Genomic DNA, 15,247 nt, shown 5'->3' with positions numbered 1-15,247 from the left:
AAATATATATTTGCTGTCAAGTATAAAATCGAAGATGATTTTATTAATTTTAATATGTTTTTTTAGGCTTAAATGAAAACAGTGCTGATGTAGTGGACGGTAAAAAAATAGCCATTTCTGTGTATCTCGGACAACCTGATACGTTCACGCGTTATTATGAAGAAATGTGTGAATCTCTGAACAGCTGCAATAGCCACTACTACTCGAATAGATCGTCTACGAATTTCTCACAAGACGTCAACGGATCCCCGCGCCATAACAGCGTCCATAGTCCCGATAACGAAAATGGCGAATATCACAACAAATCGAATACGAACAGTTTGAAGAGTAACAAATCGTCACACAGTTTGGCGTTTAAGAACAACTTCAATGCCAATGATGGTACGGCCATAAATTGCAATGAATTCACAATCGCTTATACTTATATCTCCGGTAAGACAACCTGGCCAAATTTGGATTACACCGTGAGAAAGACTTTCAAAGACTATCTATCGAGAATAGATCCAGGAACAAATTTAGGATTGAACACAGACTCCATAACGTCTTATCATCTTGGTGAAGCGTTGAGAGGTCCTGAAATAGGTTTTCCTGAATTGTTACCTTGTGGTTACATAATCGGTACAGTCAGAACCTTATATATTTGCCTCCAAGGTGTTGGCAGTCTAGCGTTCGATAGCTTAATACCAAAGAACATCGTTTATAGGTGAGTTTTTAATCTTTAATTTATATATATATGTAGTTTTATTTATATTAATATGATTTAATCTATAGATATGTTTCACTGCTGAGCGAACACCGACGTGTCATTCTTTGCGGCCCAAGCGGAACAGGCAAATCTTATTTAGCTGCTCGCTTAGCCGAATTCCATGTGGCTAGGACTGCCTCTCATATCAATCCGGCAGAAGCCATTGCCACTTTCAAGTAAGTGGTTTTATTATCAATTCTTAAATAAAGGGTTTTTTAACATCATGAATTATTTTAGCGTGGAGCACAAATCATCGAAAGAACTGCGTCAATATTTGAGCAATATGGCCGAGCAGTGTGGAGCTGAAGCTGTTTTACCATCCGTTCTTATTCTGGACAATCTGCATCATGCTAGCGCTTTAGCCGATGTATTCAGTGGACTTTTGGGAGCTAGACGTACTAACCTACCATGCATAATTGGTTAGTATTTATTTTTGCTGCATATGACAACTTTTCTTTTATTATTATTTATTCATTATATTTGTAATTCAGGAACAATGTCTCAAGCCACTTGTAACACAACAAATTTACAACTACATCACAACTTCAGATGGTTACTCACCGCTAATCATATGGAACCAGTCAAAGGATTCTTAGCTAGGTAAAATAATAATAATTCTTTGCATGCAGTATATAAACACCTTTAAAAATTTTGAAACAATTCGAATTGTTTTACCTAAAAATTGAACATTTTTTTCGACATATTCATATATTAAGATTACATGTACACTCAGTGTACGTCACAATAAAGGAACGATTAATACACAGAGTATTCCATTTAATTTTTCGTAATCTAGCGACAATTTACGCTGGCACTGCTCAGTGACGAAATCTCAAGACTTTTATTATAGATTTATATCCCTTTTAACCAGTCTTGCATATCTAGTGGCAACACAACGATTATGGGTGGTCGCAATACCCAAATGGTTTTAAGGGAAAAAATAGTAATTTCACATTCCGCAATAACCAACTAAACAGTCATATTTTTTTATTTAAATGTTATAGCCGATTTTAAAAACTTAAACCATTAATATTAATGTAATCTTATTAATGAAATATTATTAAAAAAAACTATTAAAAAGCACTTATACTACAAAAATATTTAATAAAAAAAATTCTATGCACCTCACACTTCTTTAAAAACGAATCATTTGCCTACACAAAAGAGGCAACGAAACCTGATACATCTGTGCCGTTACCTTCTACAGGGATAGTTGTTCTGAGAAGCACCATCCATTGGTGAACTAATGCAGATCATATTTATGTCCTCGTAAAACTCTTTTTTCTTAAGTGTAAAAAATATAATAAAAACCTCCAGCTTTTACGTAATAGCACTTGCTTGCAATTAGACCGCAGATTAAGTGTTAATGCGGTTGATCATAAAATTAGCTATTTCAATTACAATAAGGCTATTTCTTTATAGTATAACTAATAATATTAAATTGTTACTATTTTATAGATATTTACGCCGAAAGCAAGTAATGGCCGAACTCAGCGGAATACAGCGTTGTCAACGCATGGCCACTGTTTTGGAATGGCTACCCGCCATTTGGCAACACGTTAACAGTTTCCTCGAAGCTCATAGTTCCAGTGATGTTACAGTCGGACCTCGGTTGTTCTTGAGCTGCCCGTTAGATTTGAACGCTAGTCAAGTGAGTAGAACAATAATTAAAAAATTTAACCATATCTACAAATTCATACATGAGTTGTATTTTCATATTTATAGGCTTGGTTTACTAATGTGTGGAATCAATCGGTGGTTCCGTATCTTATCGAGGCTGCGCGTGAAGGTGTAGCTTTATATGGAAGACGTGGCCCTTGGGCCGATCCTGTAAAACACGTTAAAGACACTTATCCGTGGCCAGATCAGCAACCAGTTCAGGTATTGTATTATTAATTTTAATACATTCAATAATGTGCAATCAGTAATTTTTTCAATTTATTTTAGACCCTTCGTGGAATTACATTGGAAGATATCGGTCTCGACGGCAACTCGAGCGATACAACAGCGACTAACAATCAAGATCCATTGGTATTATTATTATTTATTATAAATTAATCTGTATGTACTTTATTTTAATATGAATTATATTATAGTTAAATATGCTGATGCGACTGCGAGAAGCGGCTAGTTACAGCGGCAATCATAGTCAAGATTCCGACAATGCCAGTATCGATTCCAACATGACTCACGACAGCTCAGTCGGAAATGAATTGTAAAAGACGTATATACATACAACACTTATGATTAACAATAATATATACAAGCCAATGTTTCCTCGATTTTCAATAAAATTGTACAAACTAGCGTTAACGATGCCTTTCCTAGATATTAATGACATGTAACCGTTTTGCACAAATATCTTGTCTTTGAAACTGTCTTAGTATTTTGAGGGTTTCATAAAGCATTCGGCTTGATATCTTCATACTGTGATTAATAATTATATTTATATAAATATAATAATGTACTAAGAGTGAGTTTTGAAATCACAGCTTACTTCAAATAATTGTATAAATAATGAAACAATAATTAGGCTGCTAAGTATTTTTTTTAACGCTTTTGTATAAAATGTCCAAGCTATTTTTGCATGCCATATTAACAAATCATATAATGTTTATAATTACTAATTAATATATAAATAATGGAAGCATATTGCACGCACACACATACTCACTAAATCGAATTATTTTTATTTAAAATTTTACTCTGATATATTTGCACAGGTTCAAATATAGAATGAGTAAAAATCAAATATAGCAATAAAGACTGAATCAAACACAACTGCCCGCTTAAAAATAAACTATAACGTAATGAAATAAGTGTATAAATATGATATAATAAATTATATTAATCTAGTCGTTTAACATATTTTATATTCAATCAATATTTCATTGCGATTCCTCGACGCATTAATTGACAAACGTGTGTTTTTGCTCATCGATATATACAAAAAATATCGGTTAATAGCTTTTCTACTTTTGTACGGAAGACTTGGTTTATAACATAATTATCATTGACGATGCACATAAAAATGTGTTGAATATATGTTTACTATTATAGAAATACGGTTAAGTGATATTGAGTGTGTGTCAAATTAATAAGATTTTGTATAAATTTACTTGATAGACAATTTATTTTGTACATGTTTTCCATTATGTTTATGTAATATTGCAAACACATAAGTATTTGTACTTTTTTATTTGTATTCAAATGTAAACAATACATATATGTATTATATATTTATTCTTGTACATTGTTACGTGTTATTTTTAAAGCATATTTATTTCGAGTGTTTTTTTTTAGGAAATTTATATGAGATTATTCTCACTTTTTATCTAACATTTGTATATCTTTCTCTATTAGAATCAAATTTTACGAATTTATTCTTTAATTCGGAATAATCATTTAACAAGTATATAGCATAACATCGTATATAATTTAATTATACCAAAGATTTTTTATGCTTCAAATTTATATCAGCCATGTAAAGATATCAAATCATGAAATAAAAAATGAATAAATTAACATACTTCAAAAACAGTTTTTTATTGTGATAAATTATATAAAAAAATGTATAAACCAACCAAATTTTTATCTCAAGAAACAAAATAAAAATGTGTCGTAGGTATATTTAATTATTTAAATATATTAAGGGCAGTAGAAATATTAAAAGTATAGAGGTAAAAAATTACGTTTTTTTTCTGAGAAAATTATTTTTTCAATTTACTAATCGCGGATTAATCTACTGGACTTTTCAAACAATTTATAATATTTTTTTTATTGTAACCATTTACGCAAAAATAAATCTTAGTTCTTAGGTGCTGAAATTCACTTATAACCCTTTTGTTGCCAAAATCTGAAATAACGACATTTTGATGAGAATTGTCCGATTAGAACATCAAAAAAGAGAATTGTACATTTTAAACCAGCTATCATTTGCTTTACAGACGTAACATTAATGAATATAATTTTTTTTATTATATAATACATCAATATTAAAATAAGGCACAGCAGCAAAAGGGTTAAATTAAAAAAAAAATTTGTCAAAGTTTAGAAAGCTTAACTGTACGATTACAGTAAATCAAATAATCATGTCGCAAGATTTACCGCCAGAATTATGAACCAGTTGTAACTCCGGCGAAGTTAAATTCCACTCGTACCAAACCTTTCGGGCATTCGAACAGCGCCAAAAGTTTACTTCTATAGTTTGACCACTTTTTAAGGAGATCGGCGACTAAAAAACACACGTTTTTATTAATCAGCTGTAAAATAAATCTAATTTAAGATTAAAATATACCTTAATCGGAAAGAATATCGGAAACCAAGATATCATTCCTTTCGAATGCGTATCGGGAACAATGCTCAAAGTATGCTCCTTGAACAGTGTACAACTGAAATACCCGATGAAACCGTGCAAAGTACAAGAACAACTAACTGGAAATTTTACGCATTTCCAACGTCTTCGCTCTACGTTACTACCGTCTCCGGCTTCACAGGGGTGCGTAAACGTGAACAATTCCTGAAAATAAATTATTTATATTATATATTCATAAATTGTGAAAATGTCGATATTATTATTACTTTTGGAGCTGCAATTTCATATTTATTCTGCAAATAAACAACCCATGGCATCTCTAAAGGATGCGCATTTTTAGCTAGCATACTTTCGTTTGCCTTAGCGCAGCCCCATAAGCGAGAGCACATCACTGGACTAATGAAAGATGTATAATCATATGGAATGCTGATGCCATCTTCTTTGATCAAATGTCTAGCACCATCTAAACATTCAGGGGAAAGCTCATTATCACCGAAAGAACCTGAAAATATAAAAAAAAAAATGATTGATGATTCAAAAGATGATGCCAGTTGTAGCACTTTTATTTTACTTAATTGAAGAGACAACGCTTTAAGAAGCCACCAGTAATCAAGTTGAATTTGAAAGTTCAGTGAATCCAAATGGATAGCCACAGCACAAACTAACTTTCTCAAGGTTGGTAATCCTATTATGTTGCTGAGGAATTAATGCCATAGTTTTTTTAAATATTATAGTTCAATAAATTAGTGATTTTCAACCTTAAATTTTTAAAATAACCATATTAAAAGGCTCAAAGATTCATGGCACCTTTAGGTGGCCAATGCTTACTGGCATCTGCAAAAAATATAATCTATGATCAACTGTTAAAAGGGACGATATAACTGAGAACAAAATTAGGACAAAGCAGGGTTCAAAATCTAGTAATTATATAATTTTAACAGTATATATCACTAGATATAAAAAAATATTATAAATTAATTATAACAGGAAATAAACACGCAAAATTTTCCCATTCCCCTCTAACAGTAATTGATAAAACATACCTAACAATTCAGAAACTATTATATCGGCAAGTTCCTCTGGTTGAAACTTCCTCATATCATTAGCTATCACAGATACTTGATCGCCCCATATTTCTCTTTGTTGCGCATGTAAGGTCACTAAAGCGGTGGGATTTTTCTCAACAGCATAAATCTATAATAAATAAATAATAAAAAAAAGCAATTTTTTAAATTGGTTAAATTAAAAAACAATATATTTATTTTAAAATGCTTACTTTAACATTAACGTTTGCCAATTTTGCAGCATTCAAAACAGCTCTAACTAGAGGACCTCGACCAGCACCCAAAACCATAATGATGGCAGAATGCTGACACTTACAAGGATCATCACATTTATCTTCTACTTTTTCATCCGTTATATTTGCACTATCGGAACTTCCATTTAATTTAACTTTTTGAGAACCTACAAAATATGAAAGTGTATTTTATAACGATGCAAATAAAATCATTATTAGTGCATAGAAAATTATTTACCACATTTACAAATCACCGGTTTATCATAACGCGATTTTAACGCGTCACATATAGCACTTTGGTAATTATCGTATTTCACTGGATCTTTCTCAAACACGTTGTAAGTATAAGAATCTAAATTGTCCGACAATGGCTGCAAAGGAGTTTGCAAATAGTCCTCCCAACTAAAAATACATTTGTATAAAAATATGTATATAAATTGTATGAAAAAATATATGAATTTTTATAATACCCTTTGGCATAATTAGTCATGGGATCAATCGACAAATTCAATCCTCTGGATAGGTGCTGTAAATATTTTAAATAGCTCATAATATCCATATGACGAGACACTCCGGTAATCATCATTTGCACTTCTCGCTGCAGCAATTTTTTCACAAATTCCTGATGCGGTTTCGATAGAACAGGATAGCTATAGAATTGTTTTGTTAAAAATGCATAGATTTAGCACGAATAGTATTTATGTTTACTTTTTTCTATTGGTGCAAAAGATGTCCGTCGGAATGATAAGGCACTTGATCGGTTCTCCGATCCATCTCGCCAACTCTGCTTCCGAAGGTAAATCTGCAGATAATTTCAACGCCAAGGATATCCGACGATCCCAATCGGTTTGCTTGTGTAAATTGCTCCACCATCCCCAAGTTCCGTCATCGTCAACTTTTTGATCTTCATATTGACCACCGAAAGCTCTCTTGGGAGAATTCTCCATCGTTACTTGCACCCAGAAATTAGGATTAAAGGGTCTGCAATAAAAAAAAAAAACATATTCATACATATATGTTTATATAAAATAAAAAAATAAATACAAATTTCGCCAGTTTAAAAGAAAAATAATAAGTTAAAAATATATTTTTTGATTAGTATATTACAGTGAATGTGTGTTTTTCAGTAAAGTTATATTTTCACTAGGATAAATATGATCTCACTAACTATATCAGTAAAATCATAAGCAAATAATTTTCAACGGTAGATATATATTTCTACTAGTGAGAATATAATTTAACTGAAATTATATGATGCTGTAAAATGTGTATGAAACACAATTTGAGTTATGAAATGTTCATCTACTGTCAAACCAAAACCTAATCATAACGAAATAATCAAACCCAACTTGACCAAATGAAAGTTCAACTATCATATATTAGTGATATCTTTAACTAAAGGATTAAATAAATACATACAGTAAATACACAGTTTTAAATACGTTCGTCACCCATATAAATGTTGATGAAAATTTCGTTTTTTCAGTGAACAGTTAATATCCTTGTTTTGATCAAATCGATCTAGTAAATATCTCAACTTAACCTTGTAAAAAAATAAAATGTCACTTTGTTGCAAAATGGTGGCCACTCAAAAAAATAAAAAATTCATAACTTCGTTGGAAAAAATCCTACAGAAATGGCTACATACTATTATGTATTTATATACATAAAGAAAAACCTTTACAAATAGAAACTGCATTAAATATAATTTAAAAAAATGGTTTATTTTGTCACAATAAATTGTCATTAGTGTATTTTTTAAATGAAGTTGAAATGAAATGCATACATTTGTGCAGATGGTATTTAATGTGTTAAATGTGCTTCGTACAAATCATAAAATTTAATGCATATTTTTTATTTACTGTAATCAATTAAGCGACAGCTTTCAAATGAGCTGCCTAGGATCTAAAAATTACCCCTAAAATAGAATTATGAATAAGTAAAAACTTAAATAATTTGTATTATATGTCAACAGTAAAGGAAAAGGAAGGCACTGCAAAGTAAAAACTTTGGGGTGAATGTGACCACTATTTTATAATAAATGCAAAAGTTGTTAGATCGGAAAAATTGCAGTACTTTGAAATGGGAAAGACGATGAGTAGGTAGTTTTTGATTTGTTTTCACATTTATAACTATAAAAATTGGAACACTTCTCACTCCTGACTTCAGTTCAGACCTTGAGCTCAAATCGACATTAACAATCGAGTCCCAGCTTAAGCCCAGACTTATTATCGAGGTCTAGATTTAGACAGCCAAATAGCCTTTCCATTTCAATCGTCAGATTTTGGTCCAGCCCAGCCATCGACTTTAAGTCACTAAAAGTTGGACACTACAATGCAGACCCAGAGCGGAAATGTAAAAATAATTGCACAAAATGATTTCAAACAAAATAAAATGATAATGTTGGAAACCAAATTTGGACTAGAATAACATATATAGATTTATACTCATAATTGCACCATTTGTATGTACTGTTAATTTCAAAATTTTTCCAAGCCAATGATATGTACAGATAGTAACGTAACTTACCCAGAGTTTAGATGATAATTCATAAGCCTAGCGAGATTATTGTTATTAGGTCCGCGTAAAGTGATCAACACAACAGATATGCCTATCCCGCGGCAGTAATTCAACTCTTCCAAAAGACAATCTTCATGCTGTTGGCGTAATTTCGGATAAGGCGTATCGACGTTAATGTACGGAGACGCTCGAACTACCACACGATTGCTCCAATCGTTGGGATCTAGAAGAATATCGCTCCTAGTGAAGCTAGTGGTGTACGGCACGCCTGCAGGGCCATATTTGCGACGAAGTCGGGGATGAATTATAGGCAGGCAGACGAAGGTGTACTCCGATCTGTCGACTCCGTTTAAACCTCCATACAAAGATGGTATGATAGGGCAATCGAGTCCGCAGTTTATCTGTGGCAACGGTTCCATCCTTAAAACACCTAAAATGTAAACGGCATAGTTAACCTCAATTACAAATTTTGCCAAATTAACTGGCAAGTATAACCAAATTTTATAACCATAAAAAACGTGATTTTATAGATCGAACAGACATATTTCATACTCGTATGAAAATAGACTTACGTGGCGATGACGAACCTCCGCTTGTTTCAATTGGGGGTGACAGTTTTGCAGTTTTCAGAACCGAAACATGAAAAGTGAGCCGGGCGAAATATAGCGGTCGCGCGGTACTGGCATTTGGCCGTAACGGAAAAACTATTCACCATAAACGGCGTTTACAATTTATTTTAATTCATAAATAATATGAAATCAAACTAGAATAGAAAACAAATATATTTTAGTGTAAACAAAAATAATAATTATTTCAAAAACTATTTTAAAAATATAGATAATTTAAACTTTTTATGGCTCATTACTACTAATTATATTACCGTACGTCTCGGTTTCACACATTGCTCCCGGCCGTTGGGGAGATTTCTAAGATTACCAATTTTAGTTCCCGTAGCATTGACCATTTTTACTTCTCTTAGCATTCCAAAATAAATAAAAATTTCCGAGTTGACATGTTATTTAGTTGTCGCTGTTCCGGAGTAGAACATAATTTCGGTAAGCCTAATTATAATTAGGCTTATGCTATAGCGCATCATTATCCATATTTGAGCCATTTTGCTTAAAGTGAGCAGATGTTCTCTTTTGAGGAGGATTGTCTTTCTGAAAAATGTTTATAATCCTTCATTAAAAATGTTCAAAAAGCCATTCTTTTGAGCTTCTTGATAAAAACTTAAACCCTAATATAAAATTACTGATCTTGTGTATGTTTAGCAAAGCGATTTTAAAGGAATAATGCGCAAATTATATTTTACTATATCATGCCTCCAATATAGAAAAATCAATTTCAACAGCTAAAGAAATTAACGAAGAGGGTTGTTCTAATTTATTTGTACATAGTCAACAACTATGTTATGACAATAACAGCCGAGACGTTGCCGGTCCACCGCATCTTTGAATTCCCGTATAAAAGGCTTTCCAAGTGCTTCATGGTCGCAGGAACAAAGATAACTTTCATCAAGAGGAAAAGTTATGTCAACGTTATTATAATTTCACAACGAACAATGCAGCGACGTGTAAAGTTGAAATTTTGCATACGGATGAGCACGGATTAGACATAGCAACGCAGCGATCTAAGGGGAAATCCCAGAAAAGGCCGTCAATTCTCGCTTAGCGCAAAAATAGTATATAAGGAAACGACCGCCTTTCACTTCACGTCAACTTGGTCCAGCTACAGTTTACGCTTATGCAGCACAGATAAGGCTACGAGAGCAACACGCGTCTACTTAAATAATATAAACGTATCTACACAAATCATGCGATTTTAAAACTGATGCGACAAGTTTAATAACTTTAAAGTATATAAAAGCGATGCATTATCTTATAAATATTATAAGAATTCCCTTTGCGTAACGGTAATAATTGAAACAGCTGGATATTTGGCAACGCTGTCTATGGTATTTAATTAGACTTTTTATAAAATTATTACGATAAAGCAAATTTTAACCAATAGGAGGGTGCAAAAACATTTATCACTTCTCAGAAGTGAAAATAAAAACATGTCGTTCAGTATTACCCCACAAAATACGAATTGTTTAAAAAATAATTTGATCATATTGTTAATTTAATAACGTGATTCTTTTAATATGAAAATAAATTGCAATCGTTAATAAAAATGCATTATATTGCGGTTTTGCGGTGTAAACATTAATTAGCTGCGGTCGGCGTTTGTTGTCAAAACAAAATGGCTGTCTCGCCTTTCCGCGCCCATCGATCTTGAGGAGCTTGCCTGTAAGTAACGTCTTATTACACATTTTGTCTATTAAACTCGCGCTTTATTCTACGGAAACGAGCTGATGAGCAATTTGCCTAAACTTGAACGTGTTTGCACGGTTCGCTCGGTTTTCTTTGTTTTTGAGCCACTAGCTTTTCTTTATGTCAGTTATGATGTGTGAAGACTTATTATTTTCGATTATTTTCAGGTGGAAAATAATCGAAAATGACGTCTAAGAAGGATCTCTTAGGTGACGGTAACCGTAAGCCAGAATTGAACGACTACGAAAGCCTCATATCTCCTCACAACATATACGAAAGTAGTAAAGTGCAAAAAAATCAACATATTCAAAACGACACATTGGCGAGCTTCTCCGGCTACACGAACGCCGAAACTCAAACGAAAACTAACGACCTGACTTCGTTCGCGCAGCAGAGGACCCAGGTGAATCAGGCGAACTTGCCTTCTTGGCATTACAGTCCGTGGTGGATGTTAGCGTCGACGTCGCGCGGTTCTAACGCTCATTCGGAATATCAAAACGGCAACAACGGCATCAACATAGATATTAAGATCAAACAGGAACAAGATCAGGACCAAGCGGAACAAATGATCAAAAACGAGGTGATGGATCAACTGTCCATCATTCCGATAACGAATCAGTTAGTCCGATCCCCTTCGCCTTCCGGCGACGGGGTCTGCGACGAGTGCTCCGATCCGTACTGCGACATGTCTTCGTCGGTGTGTCGGAAGCTGTTTCACTGTCCGCACTGTCGCAAGAGCTATCCGACAATATTAGAATTCAACACTCATCTGACCGGCGTCCACCCCACGCAGAAGCCGTTCCGTTGCCAAATATGCCTCGAACCGTTCGATAGGAAACTCCAACTGCTCCAGCACTTAGACTCGAACCACACCCGCAAAGACATGAACAAATGCTCCGTGTGCTCCAAATACATAAAGGACAAATCTAATCTTCGGAAGCACATGCAAGTCCACACCGGGAGAGTGCCGCAGAAACAGTTCAAATGCGATCTGTGCAACAACAAACGGTACATGTCGTTGGACCGACTCAACAACCACCGCATCGTCTGCACGGGCGAGAAAGTCATGAAGTATTGCGATATGTGTTCCAAGGTGTTCGACAACACTCGCTCGTTGAACAGTCATAAAAAGGTACACGCCAAGGAGCTCAAGTGCGACATGTGCGGCGAGCAGTTTCGGTCTCTGGAGCACCTTAACAATCACAAGCAGTTGGTGTGCAGGTTCACGGCGAGGTGTTGCGATCAACCGGACTGCGAGCACGACAAGGCGTACATCAGCGTGCCGTACTCCAACGAGAGAACTGGACCGCGCGCTTTAGACGCGACGCTTTCCGCTTTAAAAAACGAGCTCAACTGATCCGGAATAGCTTAGGCGATAAAATAGATAGATAGACGGTTATCGCCGTTCTTAAACGATACAATCCGACAATGTGATGCCTTAACGTGCTGCATTCGGTTAGTTCTTATTATTTTTATCTTGTACTACGTGTATATTTTTACATAATGCAATTTTTGATATGTATATTTCTTTTATAATATTTTAACTCCCGATTCTGCACTCGAATCGGGTTTAAGATTAAGTTTATACATATGTAAGTGGGTCAAAAATATTACTTCAATTATCAGTAATTGCGAGTCAAATGAAAACTTTAAATATCTTATATCTTTTTACCACTTTACCACTTAGCTCAGTGATGGCGAATCTTTTGAGATTGATGTATCATAATTCTGAAAAATCTAGCTCGACTAGAACACCGTGTCATAATTTTGTGATATTTGCAGCCCTAGTAAAAAATAGTTGTATTTATTTATTTAAAAAGCAAAAACCGATTTCATTGCTAAATTGCTTTTGATAAATTTCCAATTGCAGGTTGGTAGTTCGTTTACTACTGTATTTTAAGGTTTCTAACCCTAAGGGGTGTGACTTCGCAGCCAGTAAGACACCGGAAACTTGTAACGAATTTCATCATATAATATTACATATATTGTGACAAACTATAGTGGGCGAGTATCGTTTTTCTCAGAGCAGTGGTGGAGATGTTGGCGGAGGGACGATGCCTAGTGGATGGTCCTCTGGAATCTCATAATCTGGCGATGTACCTCTCTCTATGTGACCCACATTGACAATGTTCCTCTCTTGTTGTCCGCCGATGTCAGTTTCTCACTCGCTTCTCACCGTCTATGACTGTCTGCCTTTCGTCCCTTGGAGACAGACCTGAAGTATCATAGCTAATGAAAATTCTGGCGAATCATAACCATTCAGCCAATTGTTGCACTCGTTTATTCGACTAACAAAATATGTACACGCCTCTAGAAAGTGACATTTGCTTGAAAGACATCTTTCGAAGGTCGAATTGTGCAATGGGATAAATGTCTTTATGGTGTTTTTTGTCGTCCGGCGATACATTGTTTCCACGCCAGTTACGCAACAAAGAAATATTCTTTCTATGCATCGTAGAGTAATAATTACAACTTGTTATTTGTGTTACCCTTTTTTCCATGGATGTAAGGAGGGCTTTTGTGTGGATACACTCTTGTCACGTTCGTCCTTATTATTGTTGTAGTTATGAGTTTCAAGAAGAACCCCCACAATATTATTTAATACTGAAAAGTCTCAAAAAAGTACGTAGAGGGAAAAATTGTGAGTAAAGCCATCACTGGATTTTAAAGGTGCTAAAAATGTCAAGGTTTCTTGTTTGTGGCGGCACTTTTCTTCTTTCTCGAAATGATTTCTTTCCAGATTCTTAAGTTTGAACCTCAAGTCGACGCACTCTTGAACCCAGATATTGTTGAAATTCTGCAAATTACCATTTAATTTCAAAGTACTATAGACCCGTGATTCTCAATATTTTTTTCGCGTAGAACACATAATACAACATAAGCTTTAAATTAGGAGTAGCCAACCTTTAAATCAAGAGCGCAATAAAAAAGACTACTCGCAAAAATAATTTTTTTTTTTTTTGCAAGTTGTCTTTTTCTTATTGAAGAGAAAAAAAATGGAATTGCAGCACGGGCGTGGTGTTGGCCACTCCTGCTTCAAAGTGTTACATTTATAAAATAATAAAATACTGATGTTGATTGATACAAACATTACAATACCCAAATTTAATGCGATACATTAGCTTGGTGATTTTTGCAGATTTCAGCAACATTGGGACGAATAACGATAAAGCCGTTCGCATCTCTTCTAAATTTCCCAGGCTTAGGCGTTTTTTTGTTTTAATATTAACCATTGTTGAAAATCCTGCTTCGCAAAGATATGAAATCGAAAAGAATACTAATGCGTTCAGTGCTTCTTTTACTAGACCGGGATATTCATCTTTAATAGAGATCCAGAAATTTTCAGGAATATTTTCAATGAACTTCAATTTTAACCTTTCTAATGATGTGCAAGCTTTTGTGTTATAGTTCTTCAACACTCATATATTTATGTAGTGTATGCGTAGACCACACAAACACTAATAGGCTGAAATCAATTTGTCACATTGTATTGATTTAAACCATTTTAGATGATGATGTCAATGTCATCTGCATATAGTAATGCACTGTCACCACTTGCTGATATTACTTTATATGATCTTTTCGAGGAGTATATTAAATCATCTTTATCATTGGTCGTATAGCTCTCGTTGGGCCCTGATCCCCTTCAGCTAGTGTCTCCGTTCCAGAGACGCCATTCGGGGGAGGGGGCAAATGGCGGCATTAGCCCCCCCCCCTTGAATTTGGCCATAAAAATACATGTCATTTATTTAAATACTATTAATCTTAATAAAATTGAAATATTAAAAAAAATGAAATGACGTCCATGATTCTAAACCAGAAATTATCGAATTATCTATGCCGAAAATATTTTTTAAAATATGACATTTCAGTGAAATCATATTGGAATACATTTTCACCAGTAGATATATATTTTTACCATTGAAAATATAATTTATCTGGCAAGTGCTAATAAAATTAAATGATTTCGACTTTTCCATATGTAGTAGTGTATATATATACATATATTTACATACTTATCATTATTTATTTATATGCAATGTATAAATGTTTCAGTG

At 34.0% G+C, this 15,247-nt stretch overlaps 3 protein-coding genes across 14 annotated transcripts in view; 2 read left to right on the top strand and 1 right to left on the bottom strand.

Annotated features, from left to right (window-relative positions):
• sick (sickie) overlaps positions 1-4,283 on the top strand; it is a 151,701-nt gene extending 147,418 nt beyond the window's left edge. For all 11 annotated transcript variants that reach the window (XM_088184236.1, XM_088184235.1, XM_088184237.1 and 8 more), the window contains 8 exons: positions 67-703; positions 772-921; positions 983-1,164; positions 1,237-1,345; positions 2,204-2,396; positions 2,471-2,626; positions 2,693-2,776; positions 2,842-4,283. In XM_088184236.1, the coding sequence (XP_088040362.1) occupies positions 67-703; positions 772-921; positions 983-1,164; positions 1,237-1,345; positions 2,204-2,396; positions 2,471-2,626; positions 2,693-2,776; positions 2,842-2,964 (1,634 nt within the window). In that variant the 3' untranslated portion in view covers positions 2,965-4,283. The remainder of the gene's footprint in view (positions 1-66; positions 704-771; positions 922-982; positions 1,165-1,236; positions 1,346-2,203; positions 2,397-2,470; positions 2,627-2,692; positions 2,777-2,841) is intronic.
• Positions 3,929-11,639, bottom strand: csul (protein arginine N-methyltransferase 5). Of its 2 annotated transcripts, none has more exons than XR_015809291.1 (10): positions 9,450-9,568; positions 8,887-9,307; positions 7,066-7,338; positions 6,828-7,007; positions 6,596-6,759; positions 6,337-6,524; positions 6,104-6,254; positions 5,327-5,894; positions 5,043-5,264; positions 3,929-4,979 (listed from the first exon to the last, which is right to left on the bottom strand). XR_015809291.1 is itself a non-coding variant. In XM_088184247.1 (10 exons), the coding sequence occupies exons 2-10, from the start codon at positions 9,294-9,296 to the stop codon at positions 4,827-4,829; spliced, it is 1,977 nt and encodes a 658-aa protein (XP_088040373.1). In that variant the 5' UTR covers positions 9,297-9,307; positions 9,450-11,639; the 3' UTR covers positions 4,267-4,826. The 2 variants fall into 2 exon arrangements, 1 of the variants encoding a protein (XP_088040373.1); XM_088184247.1 differs by having other exon boundaries at positions 4,267-4,979; positions 5,327-5,562; positions 9,450-11,639.
• LOC148236091 (uncharacterized) lies at positions 11,374-14,956 on the top strand. Its single transcript, XM_088184249.1, has one exon. It carries the CDS (start codon positions 11,374-11,376, stop codon positions 12,544-12,546), a length of 1,173 nt encoding a protein of 390 aa, XP_088040375.1. The 3' UTR covers positions 12,547-14,956.
• Positions 14,957-15,247: the final 291 nt, after the last annotated feature.

The sequence above is a fragment of the Plectrocnemia conspersa genome, unplaced genomic scaffold (assembly GCF_051122295.1).
Source record: "Plectrocnemia conspersa isolate PC_06_02 unplaced genomic scaffold, ASM5112229v1 ptg000004l, whole genome shotgun sequence".
NCBI lineage: Eukaryota > Metazoa > Arthropoda > Insecta > Trichoptera > Polycentropodidae > Plectrocnemia > Plectrocnemia conspersa.
This window is presented reverse-complemented; position numbering and strand designations above follow the sequence as displayed.

What these genes read in the sequence shown, in the direction of transcription:
- LOC148236091 (XM_088184249.1), top strand. Translation starts at nt 11,374, where the DNA reads ATGACGTCTAAGAAGGATCTCTTAGGTGACGGTAACCGTAAGCCAGAA.
- csul (XM_088184247.1), bottom strand. Translation starts at nt 9,296, where the DNA reads ATGGAACCGTTGCCACAGATAAACTGCGGACTCGATTGCCCTATCATA. An exon ending in TGGCAAACGTTAATGTTAAA is followed by an intron (nt 6,255 to 6,336) that starts GTAAGCATTTTA and finishes TATTTATTATAG; the next exon opens with ATTTATGCTGTTGAGAAAAA. An exon ending in ATGAAATTGCAGCTCCAAAA is followed by an intron (nt 5,265 to 5,326) that starts GTAATAATAATA and finishes ATTTATTTTCAG; the next exon opens with GAATTGTTCACGTTTACGCA.